Source organism: Tyto alba, unplaced genomic scaffold, assembly GCF_018691265.1.
Source record: "Tyto alba isolate M040663 unplaced genomic scaffold, T.alba_DEE_v4.0 Super-Scaffold_14, whole genome shotgun sequence".
Taxonomy (NCBI): domain Eukaryota; kingdom Metazoa; phylum Chordata; class Aves; order Strigiformes; family Tytonidae; genus Tyto; species Tyto alba.
In genome coordinates, this window is record NW_024881276.1 from 14,806,522 (window position 1) to 14,829,793 (window position 23,272).

General features: G+C 42.7%; 1 protein-coding gene across 2 annotated transcripts in view; it reads left to right on the forward strand.

The window, feature by feature from the left end:
* The first annotated feature begins 788 nt into the window (after window positions 1–788).
* SMS (spermine synthase) overlaps window positions 789–23,272 on the forward strand; it is a 53,991-nt gene continuing 31,507 nt past the window's right edge. Inside the window, exons 1-2 of one of the 2 annotated variants that reach the window (XM_042788570.1) lie at window positions 789–962; window positions 19,743–19,860. In XM_042788570.1, coding sequence (XP_042644504.1) covers window positions 911–962; window positions 19,743–19,860 — 170 coding nt within the window. In that variant the 5' untranslated portion in view covers window positions 789–910. Of the gene's footprint in view, window positions 963–17,153; window positions 17,254–19,742; window positions 19,861–23,272 lie in introns of those variants that run through there. The other variant, XM_009976014.3, reaches the window with a different exon arrangement.

The following is a 23,272-nucleotide window of genomic DNA, read 5'->3' on the forward strand; positions in this document are numbered from 1 at the left end:
TTTTTGCTTTGCTCGGGATGTATGTGTGGCACTATACTGTTTAAAACAAGGATACTGTAAGTTTGCGTTGAAAAAACATTATTGTGACATACATCATGGTAGCCCATTAGATTACAGCCATTAGATTACACAATGATCGCTTGCAAACCTCTTGTGGAATCACATGAAATCACCGATGCCATGATACTGTGCGAATTTGACCTCAATCCTGCAAAGAAATTAAAGGAACCAAGAATTGGCAGAACTCGTAGTAACCAACAAAGTTAACCGTCAGTCCTACCATTAACTCCTTCTAGACGGTATTTTACTGGGTTTGTAACTACACGTGGCTTATGTCATTTGTGGTTTCAGCACGCTATTCTACAGTTATCCCCTATGTAAGGAACAATGACATTAAATGAAGGGCTTTAAAGATTCTCTGGTGAACCCAGGGGAGAAGAGAGCCCCCTCCCCGCTCAGCAAGGGCAGGGGGTGACGGGCAGCCCTGGGACACCCCTGAGGGATTTCCCGGGGCGGGGGGCGCGTGAGGCGGACCCCCGGGAAGATCCGGGCTCCGGCGGGCAGCCCTCGGACCTGCAGGCCAGCCCCAGCCCCAGCCCCAGCCCCAGCCCCGGAGGCTGGAGGCGGGCGCCGTCACACGCAGCCATCGGGGCCGGGCGGCTGCGCCGCAGCGGCCGCGATCGCCGCCCCGAGGCGCTCCCGCCCTCCCGCGCGCGCCGCCGCAGCCGCCAACGGCCGCCGCTCCGCTGCCCGCCCCGCCCCGCCGGCCACGGCCCCGCCCCGCGCGGCGCGCGCTCAGCCCCCCGGCGGCGCCGCCGCAGCCCCCGCGCGCGCATATAGGCTCCGCCGCCGCACTCCCCGCGCCGCCGCCGCCGCCTCCTCCAGGCATGGCACAGGGCTCTACCTCACTATGGCAGCAGCAGCGCGGCACAGCACCCTCGACTTCCTGCTCGGCGCCACAGGTAACCGCCGCGTCGGGAGAGGGGAGAGAGACGGCGGTCGCGGGTGGGGGGGGGCCGCGCCCGCCCGGCGGTGTGTGCCTCCCCGCCTCCCTCCGCCGCTGAGGAAACGCCGCTCCCGCCCGCCAGGCCCCGCGCGGGCGCCTCCCCCTCAACTCCTCCACCACCCCGCGCCGCCGTCCGGCCGCGCGCGCCTCCGGGGCCCGCCTCCGCCGGCGGGCAGGTGCCCCCGGGGCCGCCGCGTCCCCCCGCCCCGGGCAGGCGGCTGGCCCGCTGCGGCCTCCTGCCCTCAGCCCGCCGTGCCGCGCGGCCGCCCCGCTCAGCGGGCAGCGCGCCTCGGGGCGGGGACTGGCGGGTGTTTGGGGGGGGGATGGGGGAAATCGGGCGCAGGTGCCCCCGGTCACGGCGGCGGGCGGCGACCAGGGCGGGCTTTCCCCGCCGGCGGCAGGGGGAAGCGGGCGGGCGGGCGGGAGGTGAGGCGCCGCGGGCCTGAGGGGCGGGAGCGGCCGGGCCGGGGTGTCCCGTCCTCCCCCGAGCCGAGCCTTCCTCGGTTAGGGCAGCCCTTGCACCGCGCTGCAGGTGGGGGCGGTGAAACGGGGGCGCGGGTACAACCCGCCAGCGTCTTGTCTTGTCACTTGGGGTGTTTCGCTTAACCTCGTCGCGAAGGCGCGAGGGAAGGGGCTGGAGATGGCTGAGCCGCCGGCGATTTCAAAGCTTTACTTCGCAGTGAGCTGTAGGGGGCACGTTCGAGCCAGAAGCCGAGGCAGCCACCACGTTTCTCAACGGCCAAGATGGGCGACAAGGTTGAATCGGGGGGGAGCTGCCCCGGGCGGCGGCTGCGGAAGGGCCGCCGGCTGGGCTGCCCCCACCTCCCCCGGGCAGGCACTTTCCGGGGCCGGCGAGCTTCCGGGCTCCGGCCTCCTGTGTCGTGCCCTTTTCTTTTCGCTTCCCTTTTTTTTTTTTTTTTTTTTTTTTTTTTTGGGGGGGGGGGGGGCGGGGGGGAGGAGGGAAGAGGTGTTGAAAGCAGTTCACCGCATCTGCAGATAAAAATCTGGCCATACCTTGATTTGAGAGAGAAGTTCCTGACCCCGGGGCACGTGCTGGGCGTTGCTGCATTTGCACTTCAGAGAGGGGGAAAGTATTCGAGGAGTCACTGTAATATATTCTTCAGTGCTTCATAGTGAAAGTCTTCCAGTTTCCATTTTACTGTGAGATTTTTCTAGTGCAGTTTAGCCACTCTAATGGTGAATGAGATAGTCCTGCCATTTTCCTTGCATCCTGTGCTCGATTTATCTAGCATGAGCAGAATTGGGAAGCTACACCAGTCTAAAAGCAAATTTTCTTGGCTACCACCCAGCCTCTGCAATGACCTCTTTACTTGTTTAGTTCCCTGAACTATCATGGATTCAAGGGTTACATCAGTAACTGGCTTCTGCAGAAGAGTCAGAGTTGCCGGGGAAAAGAGTAGGGCTAGGTATATTGAAAATAATCAGCACTTACATTAGCTGCTCTATGATATAAAAATTATGCCATTAATTAAATAGTGTGGTAACTGTCTAAGTATTGTCTTGCTTTCAGGTAAGTTTTCTATTCCATTTCCCTTTACTTTTGAAGGCAATGTTTGGATCTTTCTCCAGTCTAGATGGATGTACTTAAATGATGGTTGGGGGGAACAGACCAACTGTAGAAGTGTTGCTGTGTAGATCAAAGGAGGGAAGAAGCCTTTTTCCTTTATGCTTGTTTCAGCAGAACAAACATCTTTAGTGAGATGTGAAGAACTTTCTTCCACCCATGACAGCTCTGAAGTTGTCTTGTACTTTTCATGTAGAGTTTTCCCACTTCCCTAGTGCTTATGGCCCAAAGCACAGAGTTATCTATAGACAAAAAAATGAGGAATGTATGTCTGTAGTTTGTTAGTTTAATGCTGAATCATGGGTCATCAACTAATTGAGGTTTTTATTGTAAGTTCCATGGACAGTAAAACTTCTGAATGGTCTGGAATGCCATGAAATGGCATTTAGTAAAATGAGATGTGTGTGTTTGGACCTTCTGATCTCATGAGGATAATATGTTATCTGTACATCTCAGCTGAAGTTGTTGCATCTTTGTTTTCTGGAGAATGCAGAATCTGTTAACTTTTTGGTAAGTGCACACTCCTTATTCCGCAAAACATTAGTGGCGCCCTTAGGTTTTGGCAAATACATATTTTTGGTAGGTATTAATATAGCTGTTAAATTTCCCAGCTTGTAGGAAGGCAAGATTTTAGTCTGTGAAAGCAAGTTTGTTGGTAGTTCGGTGTTTCATTGTATTGGACCTTGCAATAACTGTGCATGGTTATGGAGTCTGTTTCTTTAAGAATCTGCTTATATATGAGAGTTGTTATGTGTAGTTGATGAAATCATTTGAATATGGCTCTCAGTGCTTGCACACTAGCTACCTAATATTCCCCTAATCCTGAAGGGAAGAAAGGCTTCACTGTTACTGTCCAGCATCAGGACTGAACATGACTGTAAAGGCTGGGATGGTGTTTCTGAGGTGTTAACATTCTTCTGGGATTTGTTTCTTTGTGCTCTGTTGTGTGTGGCTTGTCTTCATCCTTACTCTTTTGAGGTTCTTGGGGAGTAAAGGAGGGAGGTTGTCCTTGTATGTCAGAGAAAGGATCTGGAGGACACAGTTCTGTGTTAAGAAGATGGGATTTTGTCACATGTTAATACTTGCGCAGCTATTAGCTAGCAACTGCTCGCACTGCAGAGTGATTTAGATTCTGGTGGGTCATTCCCACTGGCTGGCTGACTTGGCATGTGCCGAAACCTTTCAATAGCAGCCCTGTTTCTTCATGCAGTTCTGTTCTCTTGGGATATTGCACTGTGGTGCATGTCACATACATTTTTCAGGATTGAAATGTGTACTCAATAAGGATCATGAGAAACTGGAATAGTAGGCATTTCTCAGTATTTACCATCATCAGTTCTGTAAAGTTTGGTAGTGGTTGGAGGTATTGAGAGATGCCAGCAACGTCAATGAAAACATAGGTGTAGGGAGTTAAAGAAGAGAAAACAAGCCCTCTTATGTTTGAACTGCAGGCGAACACAACACTATCTTGGGAGTGGGGCTTCATGAGATGAATGAAGCCATGTACCTCTACTAAAAGCTGTCAATTTTCTTCAAACTCCTCAATAAATTTTGTTTATGTACTAGAAGATCTACAAATTATTCAAAAGAAAAAAGGCCCTTTTGTGTGTTTTCAGAACGATACCTCCTCTAATTATGCATCCCATCAGTTTTTAATAAAGGGCAGTTGGATATGAGCAGGGCTGAAGCTTTGATAGCTGGATAACACAACCTGCACTTTCTGTGATGATTTCCTCAAGAGCTGATTAAAGTACTAACTGTAGAGCTCGGTCATTTGAGCAGAAGTATCTTACCTGTGGCCCCCAAGATAAGCAGACAACTTCAGTAGGCAAACAGCAGTGTTGCCTATCCTAAAATACAAGAGTGCTTTTAACATTTCTGAAAATAGACACAGATAACATGCCTTCCTTAATTGGGGCATAGAAGGCTTTAGTCATGCCTTTTGCTTCTGGGCTAATGACATTTTTGTTAGTCAGAAATGAGGAATTTGAGACTCCTAGGGACTATTATGAAAGTATGTATATGCTTGATTCTGTATACCTTTTCAGAATTGATTTTTAGATTATTGTATGTTGTAAATCTGCTCATACATGGGACTGTTTCCATCCATGCATGAATGTGCCATATAAGCTTAGTTTTCTTGGTTGTTGGATATTGAAATGCTTAATGCTCAAGTTTCTTTAATGAGGGGAGAGGAAGATACTATGGAGGCTCTCTTGAGATTTTTTTTTTTTTAATTTGCTTCACAAAGTTACTTTGAAAGGGTAAGAATTCGTTGGAAAATCAGTTTGAACTGTCTTAAAGTCTACGGTTTGGGATTATTGCTGGGGGAATTATGCAGTTTACAGTACAGCTGCACAAACAGTTGTACCAACAGCATTCAGGGCCAGGGCACAGATGAGTGAGCTGGTGGAGGAGAGCAGTGATTACCTGAGCTGACACAGTTAATTAAATTATTATAAAAATCCTGTGTGAATTAGTACATAATGGGAATGCCAGGGCTGTAGTGCAGGTAAGCCAATGCTTGGGTTTTTAAGAAAAAGGATAAGTGGACATGTGTGCGCACATGGTCTGTTTTTCTTCAAATGAATGTTTTCATGGGGATAGGAGTGACCTTTTGTGGGCTGAGCTTCCTCTTTAGGCCCTCTGTCAGTGGCTTTGTTCTTGTCAGCAGGATCCACTGCTCAATTCTGACACTGTGTGTGGGGAAAAACTTGGTGAGAAAATCAAGCCTGTCAGGAATACATGTAAATAAAAAATAGCTAATGGCTGCAGTACTTATATCTAAATGTTGTTGGATGTAGACAACATATTAAAAGGTAGTCTTTACTAATAAATTGTGCAAAAGGATCTTAACTGCAATCATGTATATTGGATTTGACTTGCAAAAACTTTTATACTTTGGTTAGTGTTTTGCTGCATAACTGCACTTACTGGGGACAAACTTGATTTACAGAATCTTACGTTTTTTTTTTTTTTTTTTCAAGGGGAGGCACTAACTGCTTTACTAGTTAATTAAAAATACATAAAATCTCTCGTCTGAAGCACCCATTACAGTGTGAGAAAGTGCCTCTAACTCTCCTGGCAATCCAGTATCTTAGGCTTTTGGCCTATTTTTAAGCAGACAGGAATGCTGTCAGGTAAAGCTTTAGTATGCAGTCAAGGGTATAAAGATTTAAATAACCCTTACATCCTTTTTTTGTGTTTTTACGGCTGTTTGGAATATATCATGAAGTATTATCCATGTTTGACATCCTTAAGTATAATAACTGGTTGTACATAGTGTGTTCTGAAAGAATCTTGATTATAAGATGTTCTGAGTTACTCTACTAAATGTTCTTTCAGTATTGAAATTTTTACTTAGGCTGTCAGATTGTTAAATATTTGAATGGTATGCAGTTAAGCTAATGTTTTCATTCTTGTCTTTGTTTTGATTGGAGTTGTAATGTTCTTCATAGAGCAGGACCACAACTTTACATGCTTGTTCTTGGCTGTGCTGATCTAAACTTTTGGAGGGGGGCAAGAGTTGACAAGACTTGTAGTTCTGCATCCCTGTGGAGCCTAGTAGTTGAGTTTCCTCACTTTAAGGACTAATTAAAAAAAAAAAAAGCCTTTCTGAGGAGACAGTGTACCAGAAACAGGAGTGTCAAAGAGAAGCAAATGATGAGGAGGGGGCGCTGTATTGGCTCTTCCTCTCTACCATCTCTGAAACCTCTAATTGTGAAAACTCTTAAGTTCAGCTGCTTGTATGTGTAGTGTATCCTGGTGTAGCAAAGACAACTTGAAATTGGTGCTGGTTTGGTTTAATAAGCAGATAATCAGCAGTTCTAGCTGCTGAGTCATGGTTCATCCTGCACTAAGTGTGGAAATACCAGGGAAAGAAGGAAGAGGTGACTGGCATTGAAAACTTGGTGTCTCTTGCAGAGTTTTTCCATGCAAGTGATAATCTTGTGTATGAAAGAGGCTTAAATTAATACTGAATACTTGGCAGTTTCTAAGATTATAAATTAAAAACTCATCAACAAAACCTTTGAGCACTTGGCTGTATATAGAGTTATTTTTAATTTAATATTCTCTTTAATGGGTGTTTTTGTTGCCTAATGTACTAAAGATGCTAGGGCTTTGTTTTTGAGGCAAGTTCTACTTCTATGACTGGAGCTGGCTGCAGTTAGCAGTAAAAACACATTAAGTGTATTTGAACATATTGCGGGGGGAATGGCATCTCTGAGCCTTGTAGCTAAATTTCACTGGTTCCATCAAGTATTAGGTTGTCTGAAGTGCTGAAACATCTGATTACAGTGATAACATGCAGATGATATTGATTTATTGTATGTTATCAACATTTGCTGACTCCTTGACTGTGATCTGTATGTGAAGACCTTGTTAAATAAAGATTAAACAAGACTCAAGTAAATGCCTCTGGAGGTTGCAACTCTTATCAGCCCTGGCTAAAGGTGTGCTTGCAGTTCTTGCAGTTGCAGTTCAAGGGTGGGTGTGTCTAGTTCTGCTCCCTTAGCAGCCTCTGTGAGTGGTGTGGGCTCTGCCTGTGCTCTTGGCTGGGCTGTTTTGATCTGAGCCCTGCAGGTCTCCACAGTCTAGTTCTGACAGGCCTAGACTAAGAACTGGCCTGCTGTGTGTCAGAGCACAAATAGGGCTTGTCAGGAGGTGTTAATACAGGAATTAATAGCTTTCCATTTTTAGCATTAAGGACTTCTGTGAACTCATTCCTTCCTTTTGTTGGTTTCCAGTTTTGAAGATTAAAATGCTGTATGAATGGAACTCTGAAAATAAAATTATCTGATTCTCCAGCATGATGTCAAGTACTTAATGGCTGCTTGCTCAAACATGAAGGACCTGTTGCCTACAAAGGTGAAGGTTTAACAGCATGGGAGATGTTTTCCATGAGGGTCTGGTTTGAGGCTGTAGAACAAATTCCTGCAGGAAATAAAGGCTGCTTTTGATACCTCAGTATTTCCCATTTCAGGTAAACTTTTCTGACCATACCTTTTTAATAGCAAAATCCTTGGAAGGAGAGAGTAGTACATACAAGTACTAATCACTTTGCTTAATACATTGCTAGAAGATGGTCAGGTATCAGGTGATGAAAGTAGCTTAAGAGACGTAAGTGAACAGGAGAGCTGGTACTGTTTGGGCATGGTGAAGTTCTGTTACCAAGTACCTTTTCTTTTACTGCTTTTTTGGATGGAAGGGCTACAGATATTTCAACAGATAATGTTTAAAATGTGAACAGTCTTTATACGCCAGTTGATGGACTTCAGTTTATGCATTACTGGGAGAGACAAATGAAGTTAGTGGAACCGAGTCATCGAAGCCCTATTTGTTGATGTTAAGGTTTAAGCTATTTACCACATGAAGTAAGTCTTCTGAGTGCATAAATACTCTGTGTGAAGGTGGTATGCCAAATTTATGTATGAGAATGTTGGCTTGCAAATGCCTTTGTCTTACCTCTTTGACTACTGCTCAGTTCTGATAATATGCTAGGGTGAAGTGGTAGAAGAAGTTTAATGAACTACTGTCTCTCCATAGCAAAATTAAACTTGACTGAGCAGCAAGTCTGGAAGAGTCTGGTGTGAGACTTGGGTGTTTAAAAGGTAAAAGATACTGTTTGTGGATTGTCCAGAAGAGTGTGATAAGTTTCATGTCTGTTGCTGGATAAGCAAATGTTACTTCTATATTAAAGAACAGTGAATTTGTATGACATAGGAGAAACCTGTAAGAATCTTACAGGATAAAGCAGCAGTTAGGAAAAGAAAAAAAATTCAAAGCTTTTTTCTTAACTAAAGTTTTGTGTGATTATTAAACAGCAATGTGACTTACAGAATGCCAACCACTGTTACTTGTGGAGACCTTTAAATGACTTCCAGAGTTATCAGAGAATGGTGGGACTGATCTACATTTAAAAAGTTGTTGTTAACCATAATAGGAATAATATCAACTATTTGAAGTTAGATGCTAGGTGTAGGACAGCTACTTCTAAAGCATATATTGTATCAAATAGAGATAACTGAGTGTCAAAGCGAATGGGAGAGACTTGTTAAATGTTACTTAACTCCACATGCTATTACTGGTAAAGATGTAGTAATCTGGCAGTTCTTTGCTGCTTTTCTCTTTTTCTGACTTTGTTTTTGAAGGGGTAGTACTTAAATAGTTTTTAGAGTTTTCCTGGCTGTCAGAATCTGGCATGCTTGGTGTCTTAAGCTTACTTTTTTTGGTCTTGAATGTTCTTGGACGACTTGGCCTACCTAACCAGAAAATATCCTTTTAAGAGCCAGCTGAAAATGGTCCCTCAAGTGCTTCCAGCAGCAATGAGGGGCTTCTAAAAGTTTTGCCAAAAGTGAACAAGGAAAACCCCCTCTTTAGGTCCCTGTGGTGTGTTCTTTCTAAACTTTGCTAGTGTGTTGTGATGCAGGAGTCTTTAGGAGTGAGTCTTGTGATGCTGATGAGTCTGTAAGCAGGAACCCTGTATTTGTGCAGTAAACAAGCAAATTGATTTCCCAAGTAACTCAGTTGTGTCAGATGATGATCAAATACTTATGCAAATAAAATCGAGGTAGATTCTGGAAAGTGATTCATTGTCTTAATTCTTTTCTTTCAAGTAGCTTCAGATTCAGGCATGCTACAAATATTTTAACCTTGACTTTGCTGGCTCTGCTGTAGCCACCCACTGTTCCAGTGAAAGGTTTATTTTCCTATCTCTGGGTATTTTGTTGATGATCTCATAATAATTGAGATCTCCTGTAGGCCAGTGTCTATGTTTGATTGCTTATATCTTTGCACTGGTACAGATTTTCAGAGATACTTATGCGGATGATGCATCCTGGCTCCTACAGGTTATCTCTGCAGGACCACAGAATAATGCAGAGGCCACATATACCTGCTGTCCTGAACTTTGGCTGGTGTTCCTTGTCTAATGAGTGGGTAGAGATTCTGGGTGGCAGAATTCTGAAGGCTAGTAAATACATTTACTACTGCATGCAATAAAAGTTTAATAACAAAGCTGAGCTGTTTCACTTAAATGATGGGTTTTAAGCCTTCTTTAAGTCAGTAAACTGTACACAAGTGTTTGTCTACGTGTAAGGGCCCCAAGGTAGACTTAAGTCCTCAGCTGGTCAGTAGGATTTATCCTTCCGGAATGCTCTTAAAATGCAAAACGCCTCCAGTAAGGCTCTGATCTTCTCCCAGAAGTCAAGAATATAGTAACTGGGAAATCAGTCTGTGGGCTGAAAGAAAAAAAAAGTGGCCCCTGGTTATAAAACTTTTATTAATAAAAGTGCTTTCATCTTCCCAACTAATCTTAAGATTGTCTTAAAGTGTGAATGAGCTCTAAACTGGTAGCAAATGCTTTCTTCTGGTTCTTTCAATGTGTGTGTTGCAGTGATGAGTCCTCATTTGTGCTTGAAAAGACTTGCTAGTTTGCCTACTTCTATATGTGCTATGTGCTTGCTTTATTCAAGCAAGAAAATTACTTGTTCAGGTGATACCTATATTGGCTTAGTGACTAACTTTACATTAAAGCATGAGAACATAATTTTATCTTGATACTTTACTTTGCAGTTCGTCTTACCTGAAGGGTTGCTATCCTAGTAAGGGGAGGAGGGTAAAACAGGAAAGGGTTTTATGCAACTGGTACAATCTGTGGTGTTCCTTCATTCTGCCCCTTTACTCAGCTCTTCTCACTGCTTTACCTGCTACCTAGGTTGCATTCCTCTGCTGTATTCCAGAAACACTGAACAGCACGGTTAACACCACACCATTAAATAGATGTACAATCACCAATGCTGCCAGTAATGTGTTAGTCATAGAGAAAGAATGACGAAAAGTAGTTTTATACTTGAATCCCTTTTGTGGTAATGGTGCTCAGCTTCTGCTGCTGGTTTGGTGTGCAGCAGAGGTCAGGTTAGAGTAAGCTCCTTGATACAAGGTCATGTTAGAAAAAAGCTCCTTGGTACAAGGATTATTGTCTCTAAGAAAGCATTTGTACCAGAGATCCTATATGATGAGGAATAAAACTGTCCAACTTCATCAGCATTCTTTACTTCCTCATTTGAATGATGTGTTTGACTGAAAATTCATGGGAAACTGAGATAAAGAGTGGGAATGCTGTGATATAGTCTAGTAAACCTTATGTTCTGCTCTCACTGATTTAATTAAACTCCATGTTGTGGTGTTTTGTGATTGAATGTACTGAAATAATCAATTCTTGTAACTGTATTATCTGTTCTTGTAGCAGAAGCTCGCTGTTTAACCTTTCCAAAAGGAAGTTTTTGTCTTAAAGATTAGATGGAAATGGAATATTGCCTTTTAAATGCTGCCAGTGAAAGCATTCTGCTGCATCACTTCTATTTGAATGTGGAGCCAAACCTGCTGTTTGCATGTGTTGAATTCAAAATTATAAAATACTTTACAAGAATGACCTTATAGGTAAGATCATGGCTGTTGTGTGTAACACTTTCAGATTAGTCTCACTCTGTATGTGCCTGATGGTGGCACTTTGAGGTGTGATGGTACCATTATTCTGCAAATTGATAATAGATGTTTTTAATATTGTAATCCAGTAACTAGAATTTAATGTCCCCTTGAAGCACAGACATTAAGGCTTAAACATCACTGATGTTGGAATGTATTTTTATTGCAGCTGAGGTTACAGAAAACTTCAGGAACTTCAGATTCACAAAACAGCATGGGATATTCAATATAAAAGATCACTTCTGGATTTATGTGTACAGTAAATTAAGTTTTTGGTTGTCCTAATACAAGAAATTGAAAAGAAGGGTGAAGGATTAACTTTAATGTATTTTCCATTATGGAAGTACATGGAGCTGATAGACCTATAGTTGCTGGAAACTTAATGTTTTGTGTAGATTTTTCCCTTAAAGGTGATTAGGGAATCTTACCCTACTTTTGTGAAAGAACTGAAAAAGAAAAATCTTTATCAGAGCTCAGAGGAGGAAGTGGGAAAACATGATCTTATGTTACTGAGACTGCATCTCTAGGAATGATGTTTTTGTTTTTTGTATTCATGTGCACTTTGCACTGCTTGCAGGAGTAGAAGCACAGCCATTCTTGTTCACTGTCATACAGTCGCTTTTGGCTGAACTCTTGATTAGCGTTTTAGAAGTAATGACTTGCTGGTTGTGTACCCTGAACTTTAATTTTTATTGTTGTGTAGGAAGGGCTGGGGAAAAGAGGCAGTGTAGCTCTGTCCTCTTTAACACTGGAGACTTGGACAAAGATTTAAGGTATTCCTTATTCCGTAAAGGTGATACATCACTGTGAGCTATCTTAGAAAAATGTTTGTGTGCTAGTGCCATCTGAAAGATTGTATATATTTTGTGTTACTTTGGTTACTATTATTACTAAAGTTATAGTAGTGTTTTTTTGAAACTACAAGGAAAAGTTCAGCTTTTCATAGGTGGTCTTAGGAAAGTTGAAATAGCTTTTCTTTTTCCCCTTGCTTTTCTTTGTCTGAAGCTGTGCTTCCACAGACCTGGTGAGTGGCAGAGGAAAGACAAGTCAACTTTGGGAGACTTCTGCATGCAGGGAAGGTGAGGGATTAAGGTAGGTGTAGATTGTGGAAGGTGTGTGGTACTCTTTACCCAGGACCAGGTTCCTTGTAGACATGTGACCCTGCAATAATTCTCTTGGTGCATCTGAGAGAAGAATCCAGGACTAAAAGAAAATACGTATCACTCCTATCTCCAGAAGAGCAAGAAGGAATTTCCAGGGAACTACAGACTGGTCAACTTTATATTGATACCTGGGGAGGTGATGGAGTAAATCTTGGAAACTATTTCCAAACCTGTTGAGGACTAAAAAGTGTTCAGGTGTAGCTGACATGGATTTAGAAAGGGGAGATCATGCCTAATCCACTTGATAGCATTCTGTGGTCAAAAGACTAGCTTGCTGGAAGAGCAATGGTTGCTGTTTTTTCTAAACCTTAGTATGGCTTTCCACACTAACATCTTCATTGACAAAATGGTGGGAATACAGGGTAGAGAAATCCACAGGGAAGTGGATCTAAAACTGAACTGCTGGCTCCAAAAGGTGAGCAGCAACAAAAAGACCACCTGTATGCCAGTCAGTGGTTGTCTACTCTGGGAGGGGTGGAAAGTGGGGCCAATGCACTTTATCTTCATTAATGACCTGGACATTGGGACAGAGTGCATCCTCAGCAAGCTTGCAGATGACACAAAACTGGGAGGAGTGATTTGATGCACTGTAGGCACTCCTGGCCTATAGAAACCCAATAAAGTTCAACCAAGGGGAATGCAGAATCTTGTACCTGGGAATAATGATCCTATATACAAGTACAGGCTGGTAACAGCTCTGCTTTCAGCTTAGTGATCCTTCCCCTCAACTCAGGCCTGCTGAGTCATATCTGGAGTTTTGGATCCAGTGCTGGGATCCTCTGTACAAGAGGGAGTTGGTCATATTGGAGTAAGTCCAATGTCAGGCCATGAGCATGATTAAAGTACTGGAGCATGTGTCATACAGAGAGGATGGATGAGCTGGACTACTCAGCCTGGAGTAAAGAAGGTGGGGGGGGAGGCTGATCTTTTAGGTTAGAAAAGACCCTTAAGATCGAGACCAACCATTAACCAGACACTACCAAGTCCACCACTAAAACATGTCCCTAAACACCATGTCAAACAAACGCTGGTGGGAGGAGTAGAGAAGGTAGAGCTGGACTTCGCTCAGTGGTTCCCAGTGTGACAGAACAGGAGGCAGTGGGCAGAAATTAAAACACATGAAGCCTGATCTGAACATAAGAAAACACTGTTCATTGTGAGAGTGGTTGAACACAGAGACAAATTTTACCCCAGAGGCAGTGGAGTCTCAATCTGTGGAGGAAGCAAAAACCTGACTGCTTGTAGCCCTAAGCAGCCAGCTGTCATTGAGCCTGCTCTGAGCAGGGGGTTGGATGAGACACTTTCCAGAGGTCCCTTCCAACCTCTGGTGTTCTGTGGTAGATAGCTGACCTGGCTGTGCCAGAGGGATGTACACAGAATTGGCTTTATGTAGAAAAATGAGACCTCAGGTGAACTACAGGCTTGCTCAGGGGGTATGGTCACGTCATTGGTTTAAGCACTTTTTCACTGTTCCCGCTCCTTTTTATGTCAGCACTAGCTCTTAAAAATACATGTTGTGAGTTGGTTTTGGATGCTTCCCGCACCACCCCCTTGCCCTTCCTAGTTGAGTCTGGTGCGTGAGTATAAAGGGACAGGAGAGAGGGTGGGAGTGCTCTGTTTGGTGACAGTGGAGTTTCAGCTTGGTATTGGCCAACATGGAAAACATCTGGAGTTCAGTCCCAAGTCAGCTGGATGCTTTGGGGAGCAGGTGGCTGGTAGCTGTGGAGCGTGTGTGGGCAGGGAAGAGGTGAGTTGCGATTAGCTTGTGCAGAACACTGGAAGAGAGGAGAGGTGACCACTGCAAGAGGAATGCATAGTATTTAGCTGGACATAGGGGTTAAAACTGTTGTGCTCCTGAATACAAATACTGCGTTAAGGACTTCTAGAGTCTAGCAGAGAGATTTGTTATCTCACATGGGTGTGTTTTGTGTGTATACCTCTTTTCGTTCTGAACTAATGTAAAGGTGATGGTAGTGGAGGGGAAGAATGGGATTTGAATTCTGTTGGTAGTTGGGTATCTCATACTTTGAGAGCTCATTCTGATTCATCCCTGTTTTACCTGTAATTTCCAAAAGGACACTTGGATGCACTGTGTGACCTAGTATTGACTGTGGTGATTACATGGATGTGCCAGTAAGTTCATGCACTTGCAGTTGTGGGACAGCATAGCTTGATTTGTCTGCATTCACTGCGTAGTCTTCAGAATAGGAGTGTGGGGGATGTTCTGTGGAAACTTTGAGAAAAAAGCAGCCTTCTACTCTTAAGTTTCTGTAATACAAAATAATGAAATGGAGTAAATGCACAGGGAAACTTGATGATCTGTTTTCTCATGGATGAGTGAATAGTAGATGACTGTTTCCTCTTGCTGCCTCTTTTTTTAAGCCTCATGCCATGCATGATTTCACTTCTGTGTATAAGACAACATGAATAGGTTGATTCTCACAGGTGCAAATTGATTGAAAGGAATAATTTTGGTATAGATTTCTACTTACTGCTGTTTCCTGCTTTCACAGAGCTGGCAAGGATGAAACAAAGGATTCTTCCTGGGGGTGTGCATGGAGTGTGCTGACAGGAGACTTCCAAACTTAGTACCCGGGAGGTGTGTGTTGCTAAAGCCAGTTGTTTCTCATGTGCATCTGTTAGTGTCAGGCAAAAGCTAGCTCCTTTGTCCTGGGGAGTAATGAAAATGGTTTTTGGGGTGTGCTTGGAGGGGGTCCTTTCTTTCTTGTGAGGCATGGGTTTATTTTGTAGTTGTTGAAGGAAGAGGGTCAGTTTAGGCAACTATATTTTCATTCTGAATTCTTAGTTGAGCCTGTGATATTTCTGTGGAAACTTTGCTGGATAGTGTTTGAAACTATCCAGAGATAGTTTGTTGTGAGTACGCCCTGCACACTGATTTTCAATGCAGGCAGTTGCTTTTAACCAAGACAAAAGGAGTGTAATTCTTAAGTTTTAAGAAAAAGATTGCTGTGGAGGAGTTGGTGACTAAATCATAACCTGCTATCTGCAAATTATTATGCACTGCTCTCATGTGTATCAGAGGGAGGGAGCTGGTAGGATGAGGCTGTTGGCTTTCCATAAACTGTAGTGCCTTTTTGTCTCTTCAGTTATTTCTCCATTTGTTTTAGTTCCTAAAAGGAAATCTAGGACATGTGAAATGCAGTCATGGAAGCCTAAAGTTTTTCCTCAGCTCTGGATTTTAAAGTTTATGAACATTTTGATCACTAAGCATTTCTACAGCACACTCCTAATTTGCAAGTTTTTTCATAATTAAGATTGGGATAAAATATTGGCATTGGAAAAATGCCTCAGATCAGTCTATGAATGTATACCTGTAAGCCTGGCTACTGTATTACCATTAAGAGGTGGTGGAGGGAGGCACTGTGTGTGGCCTGACTTGACTCTAGTGGATTTGGTGCCAGAGCAGTCAGGTGTGCTGCTGCAGCAGGTTGAAGGACCAGCCTCCTGTTGCCCTCCTCTTTAACTGCCCCTGGCACCTCACTGGGCTAGAAATTAATAACTCTTCTTAGGTGTGCTCCCTTCATCACTTGTAGCTGACACCCTCCCACCATGTCTCTGCACATTTCCTTTTCCTGTTTTTAAAGAATTGGAGTTGACAGAGTGCCTACTTCTGAGAATTTCAGACTTGTGCAACACAATGACTTAATAAATTTAAACGATTAATTTACACAGCTCTGAACTGAAACAATATGCCAGTCATTCAGATTGTTTGCTACTAGCGCATTCTGCATTTTGGCTCCTAACATACACTAACTCTTTAATGTATTTTTAATGAAGCAGTTCACTTTTTTTTTACCTTTCTCTGTTGAAAATGTAGCTACCAAGAAAAAAATAAATCAGATGTGGAATACATAAATGCTTTGTGTCTATTGTTTTGGCTATGTTACATTCTTGCTTCCTAGAGGAAATGGTTCAAAGTCAGGCTAAGAAAAATTTGAAGTCAGAAATGGGGTGAATATTTTCAAATGAGAGCTAATCTGTTCCCATAGCTTACTAAGATCTTGTCAATCCTCTAGTATGAGGAGGTCTTAAACCAGGATATTTTTAGAGATAGTCTGGCTCATAGCAGATTACTGAGCTCAGTGTTGGAGTATCTGGGTGAAACTAGCCAGTGTTATGCATGAGGCCAGACTGGATGCTTACAGTAACTCTGGACTTTGAGCTGTGCTCATGGTCACAGGTCAATGTCAAATAATGGTTTCTTGGCTCCTAAAATTTCAGAAGAACGTCTGCAACTGCTGCAAATCATCTCTTTAAGTATACTGGGATTCCAAAACTGTCTGGCTTAACTGGGCATTAACTCCCTTAAGAAATGTATCTCTCTCATCTTGTAGACAGGGTTTTTGTTTCTGTTCTGCAGAGTTGAAACTCTGGGTCATTTTCATTCCTTCTGGCAAATAATTACCAAATAGTTACAGCAGTATTTCATGCTTGGTAGCCAGTGTTTTCTTCCTTGTTCCTGAATAGCAAAAATAAAATGACTACTTGAGTTCAGCATTTTGATGTAGATTTTAAGGTGTTCCTGCTGTTCTAATCACCATTGTTCTTGTTTGTCAATGCTTGATATAGTGTATCTTAAGTTGGAGTGAGGTGGTGGCAAGTGGATTGGGTGACAGATCCTGAGATTCCTGAAACTTCCTGGTGCCTTCAAGCAACCACTGATGCCTCAAACACTTTAAAGAGGAGTCTCCAACTTTGGAGAATTAATTAGTCCTCTGAGTCAAATCTTGTGTGGTATAACCAAAAGGAGACCTGATGAAAGAGCATGTTGTTGTTTTAATTTCCTGAAGTTAATCGCATAATAGGAAGAACTCTGTGAAGCTTGTGCCTGGCTGCTTAGCAAAGAAATCTGCTGCTGAATGATGGGGAGCTTCTGAGGGATTAGTATGTTCATGGAGGAGAAAAATATCTGTGATGATTTGTTCTACAGTCTCTGCCAAGACGCACCTAGCAGGATTCCTTGAAGCTGTTGAAAGCAGATGGGCTAAATGATATGAGCACTTCAGTTCTTCCAGAGTCTGTTTTCTCCACTGTACTACTTCAGTAGCTTGCAGGAGCTGTGGAGGTGAAGTGGTCTGGGGGCTAGTTGCATACCGGTTCAGTTTGGGGTTTGTGCTACTTTGCTGGCCTGGAAGGGTATGGCATGCATTATTAAACTGAGTTCTTGTTTAATGTTGTGGTGGTGGTGACATAAGAAGTAAGGGAGGAAATAAACATGGGTTTTGTAAAAGCTGAGGCAGAAGGTAAAGGAGTGGGGCAAGGAAGTAAATGCCAAGCAAGGAGAGGGGACCACATGTCTAAAGTGATAAAAATTGTTATAAATGTACTTATTGGCTTTGGAGCAGCTGTTCCTATCCTCCTCAAAAGGAGTGCTGATGCATGCCAGAAGCTGTAAGTTTAAAGCAAGCAATGCAAAGTTCCCTTCCCAGTGCAAAACTGCAGAGACTGGAACCAGTTCCTAAACTGTAGCACTATGTCCCTATTTCCCTTATGCTTTTGATCCAAAAACATGTTGGCTTGATTGTTGGCTCCCTTATTACTGCTGTAACCACGGTTACTGGGCAGATAAACTGTGTATTCTGAGCCTTAATTATTGCCTGCGCCATGGTGGTACCTGACTGATGCTGTATAGGAAGCATAAAAACTTACTGGTTCAAATGGTGCAGATTTTGACAGGAGGGTAGGGAAGGAAGAAAGCTTCATAGGTAATAGTGGACTGTATGGGGTCTTTCATCAATGAGGGTAAAAATCATCAAAGGTGATACTGAGAGAGCCAGCAGTTAAAACATTCACTGTCTCACAAAACTTATTTTTTGTTGGTTCTATTTCCCTGTAATTTGCAACATGAGGAGATAATGAATGAGGTGTAGAAGGTGAAAAATATTTATCTCAGAACATGCATTCAAGATCAGATAGTATATGCAGTAAGAATCAGGGCCTTTCCACTTCTGTGAAGTATCCTTGGCAAGGTATTGGGGAGTTGGCTTGCTCTTGACTTTGTGTAGAAGAAAATTAAAGTAAATGTTTTATGTGTTATTTTGGTCTGTGGTTAAAACATGCAGGGATAATAGAGCAGAGGATTTACAGACAGGCAAACAGGTTTCAAGTAATAGGGCTTTCAGTTCAGTCCACTGTGGAGCTGTGTAGACATGATAGATGAGCTGAACTTTGTGATTTGGTATAATGTTTTTTTTTGTTCATTTGAAGCTTGTACAAATAGGTAACATCCTGGAAACTAGAGCTGATTATGTCTGCAGGGCTATACTTGCTGGTTTAAGGTATATGATATGTGTATGGGTACAGGGAGTAAAACAAAATAATTACCTTGGAAATAACTCTTTAATGGGTTGGGGTAGGGGGAACAATGTGTCAGTATTGAAGCATTTGGTTATAAACTGTGCCTCTAATTTGACTGTCAGGTGATTTTTATGATACACTCAAAATCCTGGTTATATTATTGGCATGTTGCATGACCATAGGTGCTTAGGTTTGTGTTTGTGAGGCAAAAATGATGATACTTGCCTCACTGGGACAGCCTGTAGATTAATATTGTATAGGTGTCTCACTGACACACCAGTATGATAGTTTTTCTGGTTCTGTTCCTGTTCTGGTAGGTGCAACTTTACCAGCATCCTCCACTAACTTGCCTCATCAATTCCAAAACCAACTGACAAAACTTGCAGCTTGTTTTTGGGACACTTGTTTGAATGCAGCATCTAAAAGTGTTGCAGTGAAGATTATTGTAAAAAAAACACCCCACAGAACTAATGTGTACAGCAAACATGAGGCTTCTGAAACAAGCACATTCTGACTGAAGTACCACCTTTATGGACAAATCATGAGCTTGCTTTTGAAGATAATTACTAGAGTAACTTCATTATTTCCAGGTTAATTTTTATGTGCTCTTATGAGGCAGAGGTCTTCTCCATAGCATCATGAAGATTTCAGTTGGGGGCTTGCTCTGTCTTAGATGTTAGCAAAAGGATGTTTCTGTTGGGCAGAGTAGATAGACTAGTTTGTCCTGTCTAGTTTTCAGTGCCTTTGAAAAAATGTTGAGCTTTAAGACAGGAGAACTACTAAGTTTCTTGTCAGTGCTGTGGTTTCTTTCTGGGATTGTTGTTTGTGTATTTTTAAGTGATTTAAAAAATAATTATGTGAGTAAGGACTTGCCTGGATAGAGTGATATGTTAGGTGACCAATAGTAGCCATAATAAAAGTACTCTTATTACATCTATTGTGGATAAATACTTTTGCTCAGGGATAAAGCCTGATTTAAATAAAATTGTTTGGATCCCCATGCACTGAGGAATATCTCTGGGGATGGAGCAGAGAGGGGAGAAGGTACATGAAAGCTATGGTTCAAATGAAATTCAAAGAAAAAGTACTCCAGGCTGTCAGCAGAAACGGTTCGGCCTTAAAAACCCCCACAACTGATTTGAGTGGAAAATCCTTACTGATTATTTTTTTCTTAATCTTACAGCTGATTGCAATGCCGTTCTTAAAGCTCTACAGCCCATTTTTCAGGAGCAGGGAATGACAGAAACAGTTCATAACTGGGAAGACCATGGTTATTTAGCAACCTATGTAAAAAATGGCAGGTGAGTAAATTTTCTTTTCCTTCCTGTAGACTGTCCTCCCTGTTCTCCCTTATAAATACTTATTTCTACCTGTATTAGATCTTCTGGAATGCAGGCAAGGCAAACTGTTCTTTTACTAGCCTTGTGTATGAACTGTCAAAAAGTGGAATGCTGTTGATAATCTTGTCTGTATCATCTTGCAGTTTGGATATCAGAACAGCTGAATTGGTCAGTCTGGGCTGTATTGATGCAGTAACATTGTATGATGTCTTGATCTCAGGGCCAGTCCTTCCAGATGCAGGACAGCTCAAGTTGCTTAAATGTATTTGTAATTTTTGTGACAATTTAATATGTCAAAATACGTTCTAGTCTAACTTAACCATACAAATGATAAAAATTTTCAGTCTGTCTTATTGTACATGCTTTCAAATACTTCATGCTTCAAATTCTCAAGCAGCTACTGAAGTAACAGCATGACAAAAGATGTTTGGTGTCATTAGTGACACATATGCAGAATCTACTGGGGAAAAACTAGTAAAACCACATTCACTTTTTCTGAAGCTGCTCTACAGTGTCAGGGTTAGTTAATTACTGTATATATTTTTCTGGCCTATTTATTTCCTTCACTGAATGGCTTTCATTTGTTTCCAGTTATTCAATTGCTAGTTTTTGACATTCATTGTGGCAGTTGCTGCTTTTACTCTTTCTGAAGTCTCTACTCACTTTGATGTTCTTCAGGATTGAAGTTAAACAAATAAGTTTTCATTTGTTGGCTCTCGTCTACTGGGTGTCCTGTTAAGCAGCTCAGTTGGCCATACTCCTAACATATATGAGAATTGCCTAAGGATTTTTAAGCTATATCAGTGTTCTCTCTCTCATTATAGAGAGAAAACTGACATACTTAGTAGGAAAATCAGATCCTATGTGGATTCCTGTAGGAATTTGTGTTTGACTCTAAACATATTTGTATGTACTGCTCTGTATTTATGTATTTTGTATATAAAAGAAGTATAGGCCAACTACACTGGTAAGCTTGGGGCCTGACTTAAGGTAACAAGCTTGCATGAGTAGTCCTATATTTATATCTTTCCCAATCATGCTCTATGAAGTTCTTAATATGTTTCAGTCAGCTTTTCAAACGTGACCCTGGCTTTTTCTCATTAAAAATTTTTTTATACTTGATATGACTAGAAAAAACTGTTACTTGTCTCCTGGTTTTGTACAGTGTGTCTTACTCTGGTTTTAGTTACTTGTGCTTCTATGTTCTTCCTGAATAATTTGATAAAGATAGCAGTTTGGGATAGCCTTTGTTTCCAAGGTCAGTGAAAAGCTTGCCAAGTTGGTAATTTACTACTCTGGTGCTATCCTTCCTCTGGATTGTGTTAAGCTCGTATTTAGTTCCCTTAAAAATATAGTATCAAGGATCTAGCAACTCTGAATAATTAGAAGGTAAATATCTAAAAGCAGAAATAACTTAAAAGATTTAAAGGCTGGCTTTCTTTGGTTACATGGCTTCGGTTTGCTTTTCTGCATTTCTTGGAGTCTGAAGGTGGCAGGAGATGTCAGTTTACAAACTGGCTTTACCCTTAAGACAGCCTCTTCTAAAGGAACGGTTTCCAGAGTTAAATTACCTGTCTTTTGGCATGTTCCAGGAACTTCCTGGAAAACTTTTTTCTGTTGTATAACTTTTCCAGGACATAACTAAACTGGCAGCTAGAATCGTCTCTGAGTAAGGTCCTTATAAAACTCTTAATTTAAAGTATATGACCCAATTTCTCTTACTACACTGCCAACTGAAAATACTTGTTGCTGCAAATTCCACTGTCTTCCTTAAGTGCTAGAGTGTAATACTAACGAATGTTTGAAGGGGGAAGAGAGGATGTGAAAGTTGGCATGTCTGTAGAATTGGGGAGGAATTAATGGGAGAGACAAACCTGTGTACTCGTAACAGAATAAAGTTGGTCAAGTTGCCAGTTTCTGCAGTAAAGCAGAGCCCATGCAGGGATATCCTTGTTGCTTTGAGTATAGGCTTGTAATTCAATATATTGTAGAACTATAAATAAATAAAACCTACCTCCAGTCAGTTTTTTTTATGCTTTTCAGAACTGTCCTCAAGTAGATAGCATGGTAGGGGAGAACAGGATGTTGTTTCCTGAAAGCCATGTGTAGTAGATGAGCTTTGGCAATGGCTGAGCATTCATACTGATTCTAAATGTTTTTTTTCCGTTCTGTTTTACTGTTGTTGATCTTGTGCTTTTCAGCAGCATGACACTTTGAATTATCCAGCTTTTCACTATGCTGCAAGGGGAGCAAGGGCAGTCACTCAGACATACACATTGCAGCAGACTGCCAGCTTGCTTCCTGGATTTCTTCTTTAGGGCTACACCAGCAGTTTGTCAGCTGGTGAGGTCCTGAGTTGGTTTATTCCAGCATCTTCACCCAAAAGACAGTGTCGGTGAGGCTACATGGTTTGGGCTGTTTCTGCTGTCGTGGTTTCAGCTCAGAGGGCAACTGAGCACCATGCAGCTGCTCACTCCCCCTCCCCCCTCAGTGCTGAGAAGGAGAAAATAAGCAAAGGTTTGGGATTTGAGGAAGGACAGGGAGGAATGAATCACTCATTGAGGTCACAGGCAAGACAGACTATTTATAGGGGAAGAAAAAAAAAAAAAGACATCAACACCACCACCACTTGACAGAGTAGGACAGTGAGAAGTGTTATCACATCTAGAGAACACCTTCCCCCACCCCTCCCTTCTTCCCAGGCTCAGCTCTGCTCCCAATATCTCTACCTCTTCCCCCCAGTGGCACAGGAGCAGGGAACAGGGGGTGTAGTCAGTACTGACACTTCCATCTTTGGGGGGGGGGAGGGGAGCACGCACGAACTTCTGGAACTTGTTCTTCCTGCTCCAGCGTGGTCTCCTTCTCATAGAAGAGAGTCCTCTGCAACTTTTCTCCAACTTGAGTCCCTCCCATGGGCCACAGCACTTCTGGAGCTGCCCTGGTGTGGGACACCCTTGTGTGCTGCCATCCTCCCAGTGCTAAACTACAACAGTGGGGGCTGCTTCTTCCCACAGACTCCCTGCCTCCTTTGAGTGCAGTTACCTGAGATGTATGTCCGTGTCTGCTCCACTGTAGATCTCCATGGATGGTGGTGGGGCTGCCCTGCTGTCTCACCACAGGATACAGGGAGGGGTCTCTGCTCTGGCATATCCCCCACCCCCCTTTCCTCCTCCATTTTTCTACTGACCTCAGTGTTCAAGTAGATGTTGCAACTCTGCCTCACAACTCAAACTCTTCCTCCCAGGTCCCTTCTTGAATATGTTATTGCAGAGGTGCAGCTGGTTGGCTTGGTCTTGGTGCAGAGGTGGGTCTGACTTGGGGATGAGAGAGCTTCAAGGAGTTTCTCACAGGGTCCACCGCTGTAGCCCCTTCC